This window comes from Pseudopipra pipra, chromosome 8, assembly GCF_036250125.1.
Source record: "Pseudopipra pipra isolate bDixPip1 chromosome 8, bDixPip1.hap1, whole genome shotgun sequence".
NCBI classification, from domain to species: Eukaryota; Metazoa; Chordata; class Aves; order Passeriformes; family Pipridae; genus Pseudopipra; species Pseudopipra pipra.
In genome coordinates, this window is record NC_087556.1 from 8,800,131 (window position 1) to 8,822,663 (window position 22,533).

Below are 22,533 nucleotides of genomic sequence, written 5' to 3' on the forward strand. Positions count from 1 at the left end.
CACTGCATAGTGTGGTAGCAGTTATGGCTTTTTGCCAATTATTTCTAACAGGGGTGGCTCCATTTCTGCATTGCTGTGTGAAGCAAGTAGAGAGACGAAGCCTGTACCTTAAATAGAAATATTAACTGCAAAGTGTAGGGCTGTCAGATGAACCACAAATGAACACAGAAGCCACTTCAAACTTAATAAATACTAATCTAACTTCCTCACCTGCAATACAAGGAGAACAAAACTGCCAGTGAGTACAGTGAGGCACTATCTAAAGCTTGTGGTTTGGAAGAAAAATCTCACTACTTCAAAAATCTCTTGCCTCATTAAGCCCTTTGGGTCAAGGTATCAAAGAGAGGAGGAAGACCCTTCTCCAATAGAAATGCTAACAAATACAACCCCTTGTATGAAGTAATAATCAGAGTTTCTTCTCAAAACTGATGATAAAGTGGGGCACATCACCTTTTCTCTAAAACTAATAATTCACGTGGGGTTTGTTTGAAATGTATGAACAACTAGAGTTTAGGTTGGCTTCAGCTATTGACATTTTAACAAGAAACATTAGGGGCTGGTCTTCAGCTCAACCCTCACCACAGCCATCCTTTGTTAAAAATATTTATTACTCTTTAAAAAGCAAACAAATCTAAAAAAACACACAAAAAATGTAACCAGAACATTTTGAACATTTGAGAGTGACAGAAAAGCTGTGGAAAAGAAGGAGGAATGTGAACACTACTTGGTCTTAGATTTAGAGCTGCTGCAAACCATGTGGAAACCAGAAGGTTCTGGTCCATGCACGTAAGCCTGATGAAGACCAAGTGCAAAATACTCCAATTAATAAGAACAAGGTGCATTAAAGTCTGATTGACTCATGGGATCAGGTTTATTATAACTGATGAGAATACGTACATGCAATTGTAGTTGGTAGCGGTATTTATAAATCCCTCTCCGTGAGGGCCTGCCTCTCCTGAGACATTCAGATGATATATGGAAGATTCCCTTCAATTTCAGTAAAATCAAGTTTTGTCACATTTTTCTGAAAGGTCTTACTCAAAACATATCCAAAAGGCAAAATAATTAGTGGAGCAAACACTGAGATGACATTAAAAGCCAATGAAACTTAGTCGTCTCCCTGCCATTGAAACTCAAAATCCTTCTCCTTGGGAATTGAAGTTCAAAGATAGGGACAAAGTATCTTGCCAGCTTCTGTGGTCTTTAAGTTTAAGGACTGTTTTGGCTTCATTTTATTTTAAACATATGATATTCCATAGAATAGGTCAAGTTCTGCAAGAGACACCCCACCATGAGACAGGCTGTAGGCAGAATCTGGTGTCTGACAACACAGTTACATCCTACACAAGATTTTCTAATGAAAAACTCACTTGTAGATGCATTTACATGTCTCAAATAAATAAACTAGGAATTAACATCACACATTACCGCTTCTATACAATTACCACAGTAATTAACAGCAATAAACATTAGCTGTTTAGAATACTTCTTTCAGATCATTATCACCAGAGTTTCTCCTTTTTCCTTAAAATAAATAAATAAGTAAAGATATTTTCCCCTAACACAACATCTCTTTAACACATAAAGAATTAGCTAAATAGAAAGCAGCCATCCTCCCACCCAAGACATATGGGAAAACAAAGCTATTTGCATATATCCCCACAGGTTCTCCTTTCGCTTGCCAATTTCCAGTCTTTAAACCATTATTAAGGAAAAACACATTAAGCTGCTTATTTTTGGTAGTGTGTTCTGCTAAAGAGAATACTCAAATCAATATCAATTCCTCATAGCAGTATTCCAACCATTTTTCAGTTAGAAGGGAAACATATATAAGAACACGCAGGAACACGTCGATCTAAACAGCTCCAGAATCACTCACACCTACATGCAAAACCCATAGGTATTCTTACCTTGTTTTCTAATAAATGCATGACAAAAAACGTGTCTCTATAGATCCTGCTGAAGCAGTACTTGAAAACCAGCAGTGACCACAAATAAGAGGAAATTCAAACTGGGCTTTTTGTTTTCTAAGCGATCATTCAGAATGCCCAGATAGTTGTCTTGATGTTCTAACACTTTAACTTTCATCATTATTAAGAAATAAATATCTAATTAGCTATTGTTTTTCTAGATAGCAAGGGTAATCTTTCTTCATACATTAATATTAAAAACCTGCTATGAAAATGCATTTCTCTCCTGCAAAGGGTTGTAGCTCCTCAAATACTCCCCCTGCCCGAGGTGATTATTAGTTTTGTAAGGATTTTCCTTTCCCTCAGGTGGCACTGCCAGCCACTCTGCAGCAGAAGGGTCTCAAATTTGTCTGGTTTTACTATAAAGTGATTAATGGTCACAGTGCACAGCAGAATAAATTTCATGCAGTCCTAAGCAAAGGAAAAGTCCACCTTCAGAGGAATTTAAAAATGTGAACAAGAGAAAAGTAGATCTTGCAATAACCACGATTAAATTCAAATATTTTTGGCAGACCCTAAGACAGCACAATAACTACTGTAGAGCCAGGTTGTTAGAACTCTTTTAGATATGGTTTACTCCATTCTAATCCATTATACAATATAAGAATAACAATGACTTTTCCTGACTGAGAAAGATGAAACACAGAAGGTTAATTAGCACATAAAAACCATTAAGCACTGGAACATTAGGAAAAAACCCTTTCCTGAGCAATAGCAGTCACTAGTCCTGTGACTTTGTGTTGGATGTTTGGATTACCTCATGTTTAACAATGTCTGATTAAAGCCTTTAGTACTCTCGGATATTCTACAAGACCTTTTCTTTTGGAACTCCCTGATGTCAAATCTAAGTGAGCACCTGCTGCTGCTGGGTTGATTCTTTGCTGTCTCATAGTTTGCAATCAGGTTCACAGTGCAACCTTTTGCACAGCAAGAATCTGGAGCTCTCTCTTGCATTGCTCACTTATATTTTCTACGTGTATAGTAAAGGCTTGAGGCCTCTGCCATAGGAGAGTGATCTGAAGATGGTCAACAAGGTCAACATTATTCAGAACACAATTCAGATTGACACATGATCTCACACAGAGTGTAATCACAGATGCTGTATTTTTTCAACCAAGTAAAACTCAACACAAACTGAACAATTCAGTCCTTGCATACATGTAGACAGGTCATTCTGCAAACAATTTCACTTGGAGGTTATAGCCTTTACAGTCCTTCTATTCTGTCTGGAGATGCAGCACTTAGTACATGTGTTTTGCAGGACAGGAGCAGATACTCTCTCATGGGCCCTAGCATGGATGGTATTTGGCTGTGTTGCCTAAAAATGCCTCGTGTATGTGCTTCCTCACATCAGACAGACGTTTCTGCAGCAGGACTGAAACTCAGGAGTCATTCTGAGAGTTCTAGACAGGTTATAAATTCCTTAATTCCCTTCCTGCGATTATTCATTTATATCTGGATTTCAAGGAGACTATTCACTCATTGCTAGTTAGAGTGGTACATCAGTGTTGTAAAATTAGAGAAAAAGAAGCTTGCACCACAAACACTCCCACAGATACTGCCTTATACAGCAGAGACAGACTATGTCATTAAATACTCCTTGCTAAATAGAGTGCACTTCAGGCAGTCCAAACTATTTTATTTTTTTTAATAATTTGATGCACTTATATATGCTTCCATGCAAGGTAATCATAACAAAGCATCCTTAATGCAGAGCAACAGGGAAGATCCTCACTGAAAATTAAAGTACACTTCTTTTCCTTCAGCCAACAAGATTTCTATTACACCACAAGTGCCTGGTGGGGTATCCAGTTAGGTGTTGGTGCTCAGGCTGCGCTGACTCATGAATACAATGCCAGAATTTGACCTTTAATTATTCTGCCACTGCAGGAGGGATTAATATGCCTATGACAAAAATAAATGAAAGACAGTTCCTTCCTGTAAAGATTCTGTCATTTGAAGGATAAAGGTGATTGCAGAGAAATGTTGGTTCTAGTTAATGGATTATTCCTTTCTCAACAAAAGTTCCCTTGATGTTATTATATGGCTTTTGGAAGACAAGATATGTCTTAATTCCTTTTAATGGCAACGTCAAATATTAATACCAGTGGGCCAAAGCAAAATGTCTTTGAAAATCACTGAGGAGTTGCATTAGGACAAATGAGATCTCTGGGTTATGGTCTGTTATGCAAGGAAAGCATTTTGTAATTCAGAGGCTGGATATTTCTCGGTCTTTAGATATAAACATAACAACTGTTCTTCCATAGCACAGTTTTTCTATTTTCCTGACTCTGCATGGGTGCTTTGTGAGGAAGACACTTTGCTGCTGAGATAAGCTAATGGTGGCCAGAGGCAAACCACAGAAAAATCACAGTCACGTTGGAAATGAAATTCAAGCCAACCACAATACACACCAGCGCTAATTACTATCCTGAATTCCCTTCCTCCTCTGCTCTGTGACAGCTGGGGATTTATCCACCCAAAGGTTCAATTCTTATTGATAGATGAGATAGGGTGCTGGGAAGGGTCTGGGATGGGCTAAGGCAGATTGAGTCCCATCACACAGTGCATGCAGGACAATGAAGCTGGGGAAGGGTCTGGAGCACAAGTCTTACAGGTGTCTGAGGGACCTGCAGGTATTGAGCCTGGAGAAAAGGAGGTTCAAGGGAGATCTCTTCTCTCTCTACAAATACCTTAAAGGAGATTGTAGCAAGGTAGGGATCTGTATCTTCTACCAGGTAACAAGCGGTAGGACAGGGGGAAATGGCCTCAAGTTTCACCAGGTTTAAATTGGATATTAGGAAAAACCTCTTCACCAAAAGGGTTATCAATCCCTGGAACAGGCTGCCCAGGGAAGCGATGGAGTTAGTGGAGTCACCATCCCTGGAGGCATTTAAAAGACCTGTAGATGTGGCACTTAGAGACATGGTTTAGTGGTAGACTTGGCATTGGACATAATGTTTGGACTTTATGATCTTGAAGGTCTTTTCCAACCTAGATGATTCATGGGAGTGGGGACCATCAATAGCTCCTGACTTCATAAGATCTTCCAAATTGATGAACTCAACTACTGTCTCCAAATAGTGTTACACTAACTATGTTTGCATTTAGTGCTCTCTTGTCACAGGGAACAACCAATGAAATTATTGAGATGGATGTCCCCACCCTATTTTTGCCTTTTTGTGGTTTTGTTAGAAACAGTGTACTTGAATCTTGATAACTAAAGCAAGGGACATGAAAACAAAATATCCAGTATTAAAAAGGATCTCTGTAAGACTCAGTGTTCCCCAGTAGTGAGACTAATCCTGTTTACTCTATTTGTACACAAAAAATAATACATTATTTCCATTTAAACAAATGCTATAATAACATGATGAATATTAAAATGCTCTCCAATAGAACTCAGAGATCTAGATTACATTGCTAATGGGCTCTGACTCACGATAATCCAAACTTTGAAGCCTTTTTTCGTCTGCCTTTTATTTAATTTTTACAGTCTAACGATGCATTTTCTCCTAAAATGATTGAAGTAAGTCTTAAAATAACTCCCAAAGCAACAGATCTAAACATTAAATACAGAAGTAAATCAGAAGCTAAAATCAGAAGGTAAATGTAGAAAGCACAAAAGGCCTGCACAGCACAACTCAATTAAGAGCAAAAGTACCACGTTTTCACATCTCTGGCTGGGAGGGGAAACCTATCCAGCTGTGGACAGCCGGTTAGATATTAAAAACACTTTGGAAAGAAAGCCAGCAAACTCACAAAAAAGTTTAACCGTAAGAAAAGTAAATAAATAAGGGGAAATATGTAAATACAAGAAATGCAAGAAGGAGAAGGAGTGAGATTTCTGTCTCAATAAGGAAAACACAAAGAAGTGATGGGAAGCCATGTCGACTCTTAAATGAATAACAAACAAGAAACTATCTCCAACCAGGAAGAAGGCCAAAGAAGTCCTCCCCGTAGTGGCATCAGAAAGATTACTGGGGGAGACTGGGAAAAGACAGCAAAGAAGCAGAGGAAATATGTTTTCTAGATCCTATATATGAACTCAGGTAAATTTACACACAAGTAAATACATATACATGTACACAAATATACACACTCCTTTATTGCTTTCCCTGAAATCCATGCATAAATATATACATCTGTGTGTGTACTTAGACATGTGTGTACATAGATGAGCTCTCTCCCCTGCTGCTTTTGTGAAAGGCAATAGAGACTGGGAACTTATTCAAGGCTCATTGCAAATTGAGATATGTGAATATATTTCATCAGAATGATGTCACTGTCTGAAGCCCTCCAGGACAAATTTCTACCCTTCTGTTTGTTTTCCACATTTATTGAACAAAGTATAAATGGATGTATAAACATTCAGTCTCTAATAAATGTGGACTAAAGGGACTCCCTTCTGGAATTAGGTCCTCAGGTTCCCTGCTCAAGTACTCCAGATCATCCTTACTTTTCTCCTTGTTTTTTTTCACATGCCTGAACAAACAGTTCAGTTTTATGCCATGGCTCAAAAAGTTAAGAGATTCAAACTACCATCAGTCAAGAAAAGAGAGTCAAGAACTTAGGACCTTTTGCAGATGACTTCTACAATTTTCAAAGACCCCTCTGTTCAAAATTAATTAATTTGTGCCCTCTGGTGCCAGGCTGCTGAACTCTGCACTTTCTTTGCACAGTGGGTGTTGTATTATGAAACATTTCTCTGTTTCAGGCTATGAAGGGGGGAAAAAACAGAATCACCACTAGTTTCTACAAAGTTGTGCCTGGAGACTGTTCACTAAAGTGATACAATGAGTCGAAAAAGAGACAGTAAAGAATACACAATGAGGGCTTTCAGGACTAGATTAATACTCACTTTTGACCAGATGACTGAGCCGAAAAACTGCTGGAAAACTGCTTTTAATAAAGCCTTTAATTTAATTTTTTCATTATCATCCCCTCAGATACATATTTCTAAAGTTTTTTAAAATACAAACTGATTTTAAAAATAACTAATTTGAATACAGAGTGCAAGCCTTCTGTTTTAAAAGTGTCAGTCCGTGGTAAACTTTTCTTTTTTCTTTTTCAAAAGAACTTGGATCTTCTCTTTGCAACACATTTTTCAAACTATTTGAAAGGTCAAAATTATTTCCTTAATATTTATTTGCCTTGAATTTATGAGTGAGATAAGATGACTGAAATTGCCCAAACTCTTTGTCCAGAGATCTCTGACTGGCTTTTGCCACCATTGAACTTCCAGGTCAGCTATGACAGTACACATTTAAAATATAGGCTTTACCAGAACTGGGAGATCGTTTTTATATCCCTTCAGGCAGTGTCCTGAAGGAATTTAATAGCTTTTACAGGAAACAACCTCTGACCACTGCTCCCATGCCTTGCTAGGAATTCTGGGGAGGCTGGAGAGGGGGAAATCTTACTGCTGCTTTTAGCACACATACTCATATACCTTACAAAACAAAGTACTAAAAGTAACGTATATGTAATAATTTGAAGTGAAATTGACTTTCTTTAATTACATTTGGTGTTATATACTGTGATGCATTACTAAATAAAGAAAATACTATCAGAAATGACAAAAATCCGTGCTTAATTCAAGCAGACCAATTACTTTAAGTGCTGCTACAGTCAGAAAAGTGATTCAAGGATAAGTATGGGAACACGCAATGCTATTTCTTCAATAGCTTCCAGATCAAATTCAATGTAAAAGTCGAAAGGTCAATTTTTTTTTCACTACCCCATGGCATCACAAACTCCCTGTTGGACTTGGACAACTTGGCTGAATTCTTTCTTTCTTGGCATTCTCTGCAGCTGCAATGATGATCATACATTAAGTTATAAGACACAAACTTTTTACAGGAAAGTCTTAATTTTTTCCAGGTAGGTTTTATATTAGTCTGGAGATTAGACATCCAGTATCCAGTTATGCATGAATAACTAGGTAATGCACAATTGGCATAGAATAAATACTGAGAGGATTCTGTTCCTTGTCGGCTGAAAAAGTTCTTAGCCCCAGTCTATTCCTTCATCATCTTATACAATGGCACCAACGACAGAGATGTGCAAGGATTCCCTCCCTAAGTGACTGCTGACTTGCAGATAGATGACCATAATATGGTATATATTTCTCTGTAGCTGACTCTTTAAATTCTATACATTCTACTATTCAAACACAGCAATATCAATTGAAGCTTCTCTGTAACAGTTCCAGCTGGGATGCATCAACCAACTGAAAAACACAGGTATTTTTAATGACACATGCAAACTCAACCACACAGCACATGCAGAAAAAGCCCAACACTTCCTGATAGTGTAAGATTTGCTAAACAGGCACCTACCAGTACATGTGCTGTTGGTTCAACACTTCAAATGCCAGATTCCCTGTATTTACATTAAACAAGGCATGCTCTGGAAAAGCCTGTTGAGAAATATGGCAGCCCTAGTGATGCAGAAGTGGTTGTCTGACAGCTGAAATCACGACACAGAAAACATGAGATAACTTACATCATACAGACAAGGATAATGGGAAAATTAAGTAAAGCAGGTAAGGTGAAGGCAGCTTGTGTACAAATGCTCTACATTGCTTTTTTTTGTGACAGCCAGTGCTTCACATCACAAGTGATTTGCAGTGCTACATGTGGACTGTGTAAATGCATGCACTTCTCAGTTTTCATTACAATACTCCTTTGCAAATTAAATAATGGCAAGAGTAGTGGCCTGCACAAAGGGACCTTGACAAAGGAGACACCATTCCAGGATCAATAGCAAGTTGTAAAGTTATTAATAGCATAATTCCTGTAACTTATAATCAAGGGTGAGGCCCTTGAAAAGCAGGACTCAGAAATAAAACTGCCACATAATTGCTGTGGGAAACACGACTTCCCACAAAACGAGTCATATTGAAAACTAAGTTCTTCCTACACTGCAAGAATGATCAAGAAGTGTTCCAAGGTAATTTTTTTTATTGATGCTGCATTATCTCTAACCCTAAAAAAAAAAAAAAATTGAAAATAATTTAGAAATCAATAAACTGTGAGTTTGGGTTCCCCCCCCCCCAGGAAGCAAGCTCCATAGACTTGGAAGGTCAAAAATTCTTCAATGGTTTCTTCTGTAAAACTTTCATACAACACTTTTCTTCAACAGATGACACTCATTTAATGACACCAAAAATTAAGAATAAAATATTACAGCTACTTTTCACAGGTCTAATACCATTGTCATTGACCAAATGGATTCATAAAAACACCTTTTTGTCTCACATTTTTTAATATGGATACGCAGACATGTAGGTAGGAAAGCAGAGCAACAATATAACTACAAAGTGTTTTTCAACAGTAAGATTAAGCTGGTGAAAACATAGCTATAACTCACATTTCTCTTCAGAAATATGACTTAATAGTCCTCATTGTTTTCATTTTCACATTCAGCTTCCAAAACTCTTCTCAAATCCATGCTCTAACCATACATCTCTTTATTTGCTCACCCTAGGAGCACAGTTTCAACTGTTTATTATTCAACCTCATCTTACTGTGGGCAGCACATACTACTTTTAACTTATAGTCATTTTACAGCTTGGTAAGATTCTTTATGAAACTTGCCATGCTACCAATTTTTCTGTCAGAAAATTTGATTACTGATGCTTCTACATCCAGAAGGTCAGCAAAATAAAACATTAAACTTCCCAGAAGGTCTTTACACACTGTTACAATATATGTAGAGGCACAAAAGACGCTCCTGTAGAGCAAAAAGCAATTCAAAACACATCAGCACAGTTGAAGCTTTCTAGGATGATAGACCTGATCTGAATTCTGTTGCAGGTTCTGTAACAGGTGGGTAGACCTATCTCCACAGAGCACCACCTGACAGCCATTGACAAACTCATTTTTTCCTGCAGAAAATGAATGTCAAATACCATGATTTAGCATGGGATCTTCGTAAAAGTGTTTAAAGTAAAATGATGCATTTAACATGACTCTGGTCCCTTGAGATCTTACTGGAATTGCCTTATTCTTGACTGTGCCACTTAATTCTGTTTCCTAAAGAATTTTAAAGAAATTTCAAACACTAGTTCAGTCACACAGGGAGGAAGGCTTTTCTTTCACAGATGGGAAAGGGAAGAACACAGGGGGTAGAAAGCCTTCTCAAGACAACATGGCAAAGACTATAGTGCCTAGCCATCATTTTCTTATCAGACAGTGGTCTCAGCAAGAGAAAAGTTCTGTTGTGATCAATGGGGAGTAGATTTCTGTGCATCTTTTAAAATTGCTCATAAACCATAAATGAGAGAAGTGGAAAAACAAGGTCTAAGTCATGAAGATGCTTATCTATATGAACTCTTATCGTTTCTTCTATTAGTAAAGGAGAACCATATGGATGAAATATCAACCAACCTTTCCCCTGTTGGCACTGCTCGGCAGGAGAACAGTGTATCATCCAGGAGAATTTGAGTGCTGCAACTATCAACCTCAAGGTCTTTAAAAGGTCACTTGTCCAGAACCAAGCCATTACCATTGCTTGCTGTTACCTGTTCCTTCACCACAAGTTACAAAATCTAAAAGCTGGTTTCACATTAGGATAAATGCCACAGTTTGCATCCTGCTTCTACCACTTCATTTAGAAAACTTTTCACTGAAACTTTCATATTTTTTCTGTGAAATCTCTCCATTTCTTGTCGCAGACTTAAAGGCATTTTACTGGAAAGGGCCATATTCTTTCACTGAAGTTGTGCATATAGATTTTTATCTGTCACTTCAGAGTAAAACAAGGCATATTTATAGTAAGCACAACAATATTAAGGGCTCATTAGGCTGTTCAGTAACTACTCTATATTTCTAATCGTCAAGTCCATTACTAACTTTTCCTTAATTTAGCCAATGCAGAAATTATAATCCAAAATGTGTTTCTGATAAGGGACAAGTAATTAATTAAGTAAATAATTTTCAGCATCAACATAACACAGCATTACTGTATATATAAACACAGGACTTCTTTAAGTTGTGTAATGCTGCTTTAGCTTCAGAAAATCTGACCATTTCCACAAGGAAGGCACCAAGGGATTGGATGGCTTTTAGGGATCAGCAAAAGGACAAATTAAAACACTACTCCAAGGAACAGTATAACTTTCAGAGATCAGGTAGAGAAGGACCATTTATTATAGAAAACCACAAAAGCCCAGTGCTGGAAACGCTCTGTAATCCCAAACATGTGACCTCCCTCCTCACAGCCAGCAGTCAGCTCCTGCCTGTTGAGCAGGGAAGTGCTGCTGGAGCTGCAGGAGCAGGGCTGGGTGGGAGCTCACTGCTGAGGGCAAGGGGCATGCCCTGGGAGCCAGGCATCTGCTCCTGAGCTCAGCATGCCCTATCCTGGGAACTGGGTTATTTATCCTCCATTCACTGATGCCTGCCCAGAGCTGGCAAGGTTCAGCTGGCTTCCTTATGGAAACCCCTCCCAATAAATTCTTATGAAAAAAATTATTCTAGTGGAGTTAGCATAAGAAGGATATCACATCCATGAGGAAAAGGAGAAGAAGCAGCACATGGGCAGCTGCAAATGCACACCACACTCTCCACTGGAAGGAGAAGAATGCCTGTGGCAATTTTCCATAACGTTGACGTCTTACTGATACAGTTTGTGGGAAACAGAAAAGATAAATTCGATCATAATTGAATTTACAGAGTATGTGAATTAAGGGTTTCAGGATTTTGTACTGAGATGGTAAGCCTGTGCAAAACAAAACAAAAAAAAAACAAAACACAAAAAAAAAAAGAAAAAATAAAAAAGGCCAAGAAACATAGACGTATTACTGGAATAAGTGATACCACGGTTCAGTAACAAAACTGGCAATGGCAGTTTGCACATAGAGCATCTGGGCTGTTTGTAAGACATCCTTTTAAGATTTCTTTTTTTTCCCCTTCATTCTTGAAATAACTGTTAGAAGAATTTTGAGTCTTTAAACCCAATTTCCTCTAAAGAGCAACTTTCTCATCACTACCAGAAGTCCACCTTGTACACTTAGAACATACCTTGTAGCTTTGCCTTTCAAAGCATTCACTGTTAAAGCATTACATACGATAGTAATTACTTGCTGGGTTGCTAGATTTTTGAGTCTACAGATTAAGTAAGTCTATAAGCACCATGGCAGTCTTCTCATGCTTAAAATAATTCTATATCATTAGAAAGATGTTACAACCTCAGTTGATCTCTCACTTAAAACTGTTCTCATTTTTGTTTGTTGTTTCTTGGGTTTTTTTCAAAGCAGGACTAGCCCAATTTCAAAACAAAAGGTGTTTTATTTCTCTCTGATTCACCACCAGAAATCTGATAGTATACAGAGAATGCAAATAAAGATTTATTGTGCAGTTGTGGAAGACTACGTATAAAATCTAAACTATATGCACAGACACACATAAGATTATTTTTCCTACTGTGATTTAACCTTAAGTTTCCTTTCTTTTTATTCCGTTCATGGTAAGTCACCACATCAAAAGATTATCCATCACATTTTAAGGCAAAAGTATTTGCAGGGTTTTAAAATATACCACAGAAAATTTATAGTTCTCACTCCCCATTTATTTTCCCCATTACAGATCCAATATCCTAAGACAACAGAGCTGAAAATACCACAAATTAAACATATAGAACAGTGTTCGTATCAGTTGAGCGGGAGGCAGGGAGAATATAAAAAAAAAAGTATGCAGAGATTACTTTTCCTCAAGTTTCAACCCGAGCAAAAATTTTGCTGAAGGAAATGCTTCAGATACAGTGAAAATACTAACTCTACCCGTTGGTTTAATGCCAGGAAGTATATCCCTGTGAAATTTAGTCCTAACACAGAATAGTATGAGGAAGCATGTGAAAAAAGAAACGGTAATAGTTATTGTGAAAATTAATTTTTAAAGAGAACAGTTCTCAGCTTTGACAGAAAGTGTTTTCTGGAGTGGGTAGAGGCCATGTTGAACTTCCTTGTTCGCCTGTGCGACCCCTGCCTATCAATGTCAACACTTTATTAATATTTTACTGAAGAAGTGCGAGAGGATTCAAACTTTGTCTGTCCTGGTAGGTGTTGCTAAGCAACTTTGCTCCTTGTCTGAGAACTAGTTTTCACAGCAACCTTTCCTTCAAGCCAAAGATCTGTGTCCACTTGAAACACTTTCTCCTCTGTCAATGAAAACCCCTGGCAAGTTATATTTCACCCTTCCCTTTATACTTTCCTCTCTACCTCCCAGCTGAAAGGGATTTAACGTGCCTGAAACCCTCTACTCACCATAATCACTGTCATAGAACACTATGAACTTCTGCCACCGCAGCTCAGTGACCAGTTTGAGCATGACGTCGTTGAGGCGGACGGGCGGGCGGGCGGCCAGCGTGTACTCCTCCTCCTCCAGGCTGGGGTTCAGGTGGCAGGCGGTGCGGGGGGAGCCCCCCGTGTTCCGCTGGACAAAGAGGTGTGGGATGTGCATGGCATCCGTCAGGGACTGCAGGGCGTTGGCTGAGGCACAGCCAGTGGACGTCACTAAGGCCAAGATGCCCAGGGTCATCAGGTCACAGGCTGGAGAAGACAAGAAATAAAGCAGGGTTTGAGTAAGCTCAGCAACGCCTCTGACAACCTAGACACTAGGAAGGGAACAAGACAAGCTTTGCCCTTGCCATCAACACAGAGCTGAAATTATTTATATTACAGTATCAGCTGAAGCCTTTCAGAGTTAGGTTCTGCACCTTTACAGTAGGAGACAGTATCTGCAATCTGTACTGATATGTCAAAGTGGAGGACAGATAATGTAGCTACTGTCAGTTCTTGAGACAGCAGCAGATATGGATGGAGATTATGGCCCTTGCTTCAGGTCATTCCTGGTGGAAGCAGGAACTGAACTCCCATCTTTTAAAACTCATTTCACTGCTTTAACCCCTTAATCTTCATTAGGCACATTGGATGAAGATTTTGGACAATAAAGAGCAATTTCCATTTCAAGGATTTGTGTTACACAGCAGAGTTGTGAATGATTTTTTAAATTGATGAAAAAGACATTCACTGTAAGTCTCAGAGCAACGAAGAAACAACAAAGGCACTCATTAGAACAAAGACAACTTATGAATGATTAAATAATTATTAACAACACTGTAGCTGTCCTTAAAAAGATCTGGAAAAGCATATACCATTTAAAAACAGAGCATACAATGTGACCCCATCTGCTTTTGAGAATGAAGTATTAGGTGAGTTTGAAGCACAGGCCATGCAGGCTGGGCAGAGCTCTGGGAAGCTGGTTCTGCTGCTCAGGACATCCCACATGGCTTGTTCTTCCCAGGACTCCTCCAGGTAAGACACCCTGATATTAAGCTGTAGTTGGCAAGTGTTTCCAGCCAAGGCCCCCGGGTATAACTCAGCAGCTATTTAGTCAGTGGTGGTGCTAAGACTGTGAGAACTACAAAGCAGTCAGCAATGCCAGTTTTTACTAACTCTCTTGAGTAAGTGGCAGCAAAGTTGGCCCTAGGAGCTGAGCACAGCAAACATCATGGGTTAGCATGGCACCAGCCCTGAGCATCCCCCAGGGGCACTTGGAACTGCCTACTCCTCTCTGCCTTTGAAGAGGGCTGGAGGCAAGCTCAGGGTTCCAGCAGCTGTTTCAGTCCCCAGCAACCACCTGCCCAAAGGAAACCTCTGCTCTACTCCTCCACCACAGAGTCCTGCTGTAATAAAGCCAGACCAGAGGTGACTGGAGATGCTCCACTGCAGTCTGCACAAGCTTGCTAACAGTGGATAAAAAAAACGGCCTCTGGGGTATAATTCAGAGCCCCTCCAGGACACACAGAGAGCTGAGCAGGAAATTCAGTTTTCATCTGGGAGGGGGAGGCTGCCCACACCGGTGCTGCCTCGCTCCAGGGTGACAGCCTTGGCACACGAGCGAGCGGGCTGCCCACGTACGCCACGTGCTGCAGGACTGCCAGTGCCTGTGTCACTGCTGCTGACCCACTGCCTCTGATCTCCGGTGGAAATGGGCTGAGTGTAAAGGTAGAAAAGAGAACACAATCTATTAAAAGGATTTATTTTTCCTCCTCTAAACACTTTTAAGTACATCTCCACTTTTGGAGGCCAGAAAGTCAAAGGAACTGGACAGGTTATGAATAATTAATGGTAATTAACAGTTAAGTATCAATTAATATTAATTATGTAACAGCTCAGCAACTGAATGCATAAAATTGTTTCTAACACAACCAATGAACCACTTCACCAAACATCTTTTTAGACCAGGCAGAAAATAGATATATTTCCTTTGATATGGGATAGCAGAAGGAAAATGTTTGATCTTCTCTTTGCACAGAATGTACACCATGTATCCTGATGCAACAGAAAAAGATGAAGAGCTTTTAAAATTATTTCCTTGATGGTCTTTACAATAAACATATGCCAGCAGCATTATCTAAATTTACTCTGTGTTGATTATAGTTATATGAAATTGTTCTTTGTTTTTCCTGAGAGCTGACCTGATTTAACAGCAGGGAGGCATTATATTTGCCAAATGGGAGACCCAGGTTCGGGAACAGATTTGATTTCCCAGGCTTCTTGCCAGAGAAAACTGAACATGTCATACAGGTAATTTATTTAGTCACAGTAGGGGAGGGAACGGCGAAGTGGGAACAGAGGGAGAGAACAGCAGAGCTGAGCCATAAACCCCTGCAGAGATCACCAGCCAGCAAGCTTTGCTGTCAGCGAGGGTGAGAGAAGCAAGCAACATGGGTTTGTAGCAGGAACAATTTACTTGCAAAGCAGACAGAAGGAGAGAAAAAACAAAGCCCTTTCTGATGGGAGGCTGCATTCAGAGAGTCACTTATTAGTGCAATATAGAGCTGATCACCAGTTGTTTAACAAGAAAAACGTCCATTCAGTGGTTGACACTAATCAAAAGCTGCTTGCTTATTAGCAGCGAGACCAGAGAGATGACAGATCATGGCAAATGGGCCCCCTTATCACCCAGCACAGCCCACCAAACACAGCTGAAATATCTCAAGAAAGACCATTTCAAGTTGAGGCATTTTCCCAATGTTTTCTAGTTTGTGTACATGGGTTAAAAATGAAGAATTAGTCAATATGTTTCCACATTCTGATATTTTGTCAATTGATTATGTTCTGCCTGAAAGCATATGCTACATAGTGTTTTCTCCTCTTGCCTCTCTGTTTCAAGATAGCAGGCAATAAAAACTGGAATGACTAAGTAAAAAAGGTTTCGTGTTTTCTGAATTGCTTTCTTTAGTCAAATCACAGAATGTGAAACAGAACGTGTCATTTCTAATAGAAGACTTTCATTATATAAAAATACAATGGATTCCAAGAAGTTCAACCTCTCCACACTTATTGCACTGAAGGGTGAGAATTAGCTTTGAGCACATAAAGTATTTCTTTTTGCATGAGTAACACAGTGGGTTACTACTACATAACAGACTCCATTAAAAAACTCATTAACTCTTTAGACACCTCAAAATTCCTTAGCAAGGGAACATTCAAGGATTGTACAGTCTCAGAAGAAAACCCTGGTGACTTTTTTTTTTTTTAGGATTCCTCCCACAGTCCTGCACTTTCTTTTACAGAAAACTAACATGAGAAAATGCATGTCATTTTCTGTTTTACTTCACACTAGCTATGGATTTGTAGAAACAATCAAACATCCCTGACTATGAGATTGAATAAATCACTAATTCTGTATATCAGCTGCAGCTTCACAAGCACTCAAAAAAACCTTGAATTTTTGCATACAAATTTCATAACCCTGATCTTGATTTTCTTAAAGCTGAAATACAGAGATTTGAAATGTTTTGGTCCATGTCAGCCTATAATGGAAAGGGGAATCAAAACACCTTGAGAACTTTAGTGATCTTTAATTACTATATTTATAGTTATAAGAATTTAATATTTTTATAACTGAAATGCTTCATATTTATCTTGTATATATATATTCATTTAGATAGATTTCAAGAGATAATGCTTTTAAGGTATCTGTTCCACAGATAAAAAAACATAAACATTCTAGCAATCCTGCCTCCAGATTTGACTGCTATTTAAATAATGAGTTATAAGTTTGCTGTACTGAATTCCTTCATCACAATTAGGCCTTCCTTTTAAGAAGACACCAACATCCTAAAAACCATACAGTAAGAGATGTGCATTCTAATGATGAAAACATAAACATCATCATACCTAAAAAATAAACCTGCATTAACCCATTCAGGCAACTTAAATCATGCCAAGCAGCTTATTCAATGTTGGCCTCTATCAACAAACCATCTCTCAAGGTTATTCTTGGATTTCATTAAAGTATTCCAAATTATTGATTAATCCTGTTCTTAATCATTTTGAGGGAAGTAACTCTCCTAACCTATTCTCTTCAAGTCTCTTTTCAGAAATTCCCCTTTTCACATCTGCTTGACATTTTATCTCTTGAGCTGTTATTTCCATTACAGTGTTTCACAAGACACTGTCTGCTTTCTTCTCCATCTACTTCCTTGGTTTTTTTCCATTTAGCTTCTCCGTGTCATCTCTGTCATGATGTTGGCAGAAGTAACACAGATTAACATATTTTGGGCATCTTCTAGCTTCCACTTGTCTAACTTGACTATTACATCATAGCAATATGTACTAAACTTTTCTCTCATTCTGTGACCCACATCTCTAACTCCAATCACATCCCATTAAGCCACACGTAAGCCTGGAAGAACAGCAGCTATTAGATTTAAGGCTGAGCCTTATCCATATGACCTTTTTCATCAGTGGGACTCCTCATGGCACATGAGATGATGCAAGAATTTTACTTTGCTGCAATCATGCTGCTTGAGGTCTTGCTTTTCTACCACTGCCTTGTGTCCTGCCATCCTATTTCTGAAGACAGGTGCAGATGGTAAAGTCCTGATTTGGCACCCTTTTCATAGCAATATTTGCATTAAGGGCTTTAGCTCAGATCTCTCTGTAATTAAATCCCTCTCTCTCCAAACCACAGGGAATTAAAATACTCCAAGAGAAACTGTTATCTTGCTCCTGGCAATGTGACAACATGACCATCTCTCAGTCTCCCTTTCAGCAGTTTCCTATTATTCAGAAAAGAGTAGAAACTTGTTCCTTTGTTTCCTCCATTATCAAAAGACCAGCTGCCAGTGTAATTTCAGATCTAACAATATATCCACGTACTGGCATTCACACTGCCTCTTCAAACTTCAATGTCATTCTGTCTCTCACTTTTGGGTATCACCATAGCTGGCCCTACCCACTCTGGACACCACCTGATACTTGATAAATCCTCTCTAAATTTTTGGTTGACTTTTTTTTTCTTATTTTTCAGTTCGATTAATGCTTAGCAGCTCTTTACTGCACTGTAAAGAGAGAATCATCCTAACCACAAGTAACTTGCATTTTAAAAAATGTCACTGAAAATTGAGAGGTTTCTGCCTTTTTGCTTGGAAAGATTTTCAAATGAAGAAAGATAACTTCAGATCTGCTGTAACACTCTGCAACGAAGTGATTAACAAAGTTGGCACTTAAGTATCTGTAATTAGGTTTGAAAGCCACCTTCCTGCTGAGATGAGGGACTTCGTGCTTGCCTCAGTACTACTGCCTCAGTCACTCTGAAAGAAAACTAATTTTTCACATTATTTATTTTTGAAAACCAACAGGGGGAAAAATGTATCATTAAAATATCAAAGTAAAGAGAACATAGCAAATTCTATGGAAAAAAAACCCAAAACAAACTATTTTTGGGAACCTAAATCCTACTATTCCATGATACTATCAAGGCCTGTAATATCTTCTGCTGAAAGTGCATAGTTAGCAGATCTACCACATGAACTGGCAAGCAGATGCAGAATACCACCAGCTATATACACAAACTATTGTACTATTCATGTGTACAAAATTTAATCAGCCATTTTTTCATTATCGAAATTATATATAAACAGATACACATAAAATTTGGGATGAAATACTAGAAGAGCAAAGAGTTCTGAGATAAAAATATATTGGTTCAGAAAACTAATAAAACTGTGTGTTAAGATGTAAGGTCTACGGGAAACACATCCATAGAGGTATTCTCAAATTAAATGGAAAAAATCCTTCTGGGAAGTTGTTGGAGCACTGAAATGAGATAGAAAGAAAAACAATACAAGGAGAAAGACTGCAGCCACCAAGGAATATTTAAAAATCAAGAAGATGATGATACAATTCTTTCAGGTAAAGCCAAAATAACACAAACCAGAGAACTAAGCATTTTCACACATATCTAAACAAAACCTAAATGTTTCTGCTGCAGCACATGAGAAATTTCCATGGAGTCAGGGCACAAGCCCACAGTTAATTCAGTCACACAGAAAAATGGGAAAAGACTACTAACTATCTACATTTTTTCCTCTTTATACCTCAAAAGGCCCTTAAATGCTTTTGTGCAAAACCAGTTGATGAGGCAGAAAAAATTATGGAATAATCTCATTAATATCACTGAAAATACTTCTATTAAAATATTGAACTATAGAAAGATTCACTCCTATCATTGGTGTATTAAGTACCACATCAAAATTGGTATTCTAAGCACTCACAGAATCTAAATGGGATTTCCTGAAGAATATTTTACTCCTTATTTCACATTTTACGATGTTTCTTACTCTTCAGCTTCTTTCATTAACTGGGAAAAGTACTTCACAATGAATTTGCATCATTTACACTTAATGCTGTGCATTTATTCTTCCTTTGGATACTCAGCAATTATATTTTAATATATATATTTAATATAATATATTTTTCTTTTCTGGGTGTTCTGTACTCTCACTATTTTTCTACAAATAACAAAAAAATTATTATTTTTATTAGGAAAACCCTACACAAAGCTATAGTTACTTGTCACATGGTAATTTATAATATAGAGAAAAATAACAAACATAGCAAAATCTTTTCTGTGACACTTTCATTGCTGTATCACCTTCTGTGTAGTGAAGATGGATATTTATTACTCCATTACCAAAACAAAATACATCTTAAAACAAGAAAGAAAATTCACAATTAACCAATTAGTCCTCTGTGGTTTGATAAAAAAAAAATTTTAAAAAAGAAATCAAACCAACCAAACCCCCTAAGTACCTCCACTTAGATGTATCCATTTTTTGGATATGATACTTGAGAACAATAAATATTGTTCCCTTTTCTTTAAGCAATCCTTTGCCTGTGTCCAGAATCAGGATACAGGCATTCTTAGATCCTGCAGTCCTTGATGTGATTATTTTGGAAGCCACAGGAAAGTCTGACACAGCCTCACCATAGTTTCTGACTGCAATTGTGTTGCCCTGCTTCCTTGCATTCAGAGCCCAAATGTGATGCCAAGGCTTCACCCAAGAAGTGGATTTCACATCATGAAAGCTCTCCCTGCATACAATAACACATTGTGAAAAGGGCCTTGGAGAGCATGGCACGAGCCCAGCATTCAAATTACAAATGCAACCACTGACAAGTACTGCAGACTCTCTTGCAATAAATATAAATGAATAAATTGATAGCCAGTCTGAGTATCAAAGAGGACAGAGCATGCCTGGAGTTTTTCATATAGATAACATTCTTGCTGGACTTCACAGAAACACAGTAAAAGGAACAATGTACTCAACACAAAGGCAAAGCAGACTAATGTTTACCTCCTCAAAATCCCCATTTTCATGAGTCTCACAGAGAAACCTCCCTTTACAGGTCCTTTTTTTGAAGCCGTGAAACCCATACTGGGAAGAATTCACAATAATCACTGTAGGGCTCTCTCCAGTTCCAAGAAGCCGAGAGCACCTTCTCCTGCCAGTTTGCAAGCTCAGGAAGAGCTTCAAAATCCAACACACACCTCACTGCCAGGGCATCTCTCAACAAGAGATACTTTCCCTTGTGTAAATATGTGTGCTGTAAGGTCCTTAACAAGTGACAGGCAACAGCAGTAAAACCTGGGGCCACAGTTCCTAAAAATCACAGATTTAGAGTACCAAAGCTAAAAAAAATGTGTAAGTCAACCTGTAACAGGACCATTAACATCTATGCATGAATGAGATGCTGCCAGCAAGGCACAGACTACCACCAACTCCATGACAATTAGAGAAGTTTGTGTCTGTCCTGAGGCAAGCTTTGAATTTTTTCTCTTAGTGCAACTGTGGAGGAAACACAGTATTTGTCAGCAGTGGAATTGCCTTTGGGAGCCCTCCATGGGATTCTTTTGCAGTTTGTCTCCTAATAGCTACCAACCAAAATCATTATGCTAGATAACATATACTGAAAAACCTAATAATTACAATTTCTGTTTCTGAATTCTTTCTCCATCCTTCATTATGTTTTTTCCTTAGAAAACCAAGGTAAGGGAATCTTAGGTGTTTTTTCCTAGCAACTGAATCTTAGCAACTGAAATAAGACTGGCAAATCAGTTGATAAACATTTTCTTCTTTTTTTTTTTTTTTTTAGAAAAACTTTGCATAAATTTTCTGAGTAAAGTGTATAGCCTACAACTTTGATAAAATTCTCAGCAGGCCAGCTCAAAGCATTTCATGATCCAAAAACTAGATATGCATCATTGTTTACATGTTCTAAGATAATGATGATTATTTCAGCTGGCCATCACTATGAGGAAAAGATTCCAGAAAACCAGTACATACGTACATTACTGTGCATAGTTAAGAGTTCATGTGATCAGTATGTCAGAATATCCCTGAAAAAGCAGCATCAAAAAACACCTCAAAAGCTAAGGAAAACATGAGATTTTGAAAGGTTTACCAAAAAGCCCTGGGAAAATTGCTATTAAAAATCCTCCCCCACTTTTTGGGCTGTCTTTTTATTATTTTCCCATTATGCAGTGTCCTAAGCTAAACAAGCAGGAAATATAGGGGAAACATTTAAAAAAAAAAAAATCAAAATGGAGTTTTGCCTATATTTTTGCTATTTTTTCCTCCTCCAGAAGCATGCTAACCATTGCTCACAGAACAGAGGTACACTGGTGATATGGCCTTCCTTGTGCTGCTTTGCCCTCACTGCCTGTCAACCTCTTTTTGGGGTCAGTAGCTGACTCCATCTCCTTTGGGTCACTGCTCAGGGCCCTAACAGGGTGCCTCGTTACTGCTCAATGACACTGGCTGCTTAGGAGAAGCAGTATTTAGATCTCCAGCTTCCTTTCAACCATGTGCTGTATGACCTGATGTCCTGTGGGCCAGTTCTCAGCACGTGTAAACTCCCAGAGCTCCCCTGACACTCCCAGAACCATCCTATACATCTAAATAATAGTCACTGTGCCTTTTTTCCTCCATTACTCCCTTGGTTCAGCATCTTCAGTACACTGTCATTGTTGCCATCTGGACAACTCCTTTGTTTGCATTTATGGAGATAAAGAAATTACTCCAAAATGGTAAGTAATGTACTACAGAGAAGGAAAACAGTGATAAAAACAAGAGTTGTGGATTTTGTTTAGCTTATGGGAGTGTATTAATAACCCTCTTCACTCTTTGATGGTCAAAGATAAAACATGAAAGTCCTCCCACACCAAGCACAAGTAAAACTACTCTACTGGCAACACAGTTTAGT

The 22,533-nt window shown here is 38.4% G+C and overlaps 1 protein-coding gene across 5 annotated transcripts in view; it reads right to left on the bottom strand.

Moving 5' to 3' along the window:
- The window catches only part of GRID1 (glutamate ionotropic receptor delta type subunit 1), a 512,549-nt gene that overhangs the window by 298,889 nt on the left and 191,127 nt on the right, over nt 1-22,533 (bottom strand). For all 5 annotated transcript variants that reach the window (XM_064662445.1, XM_064662441.1, XM_064662442.1 and 2 more), the window contains exon 3: nt 13,237-13,521. In XM_064662445.1, coding sequence (XP_064518515.1) covers nt 13,237-13,521 — 285 coding nt within the window. The remainder of the gene's footprint in view (nt 1-13,236; nt 13,522-22,533) is intronic.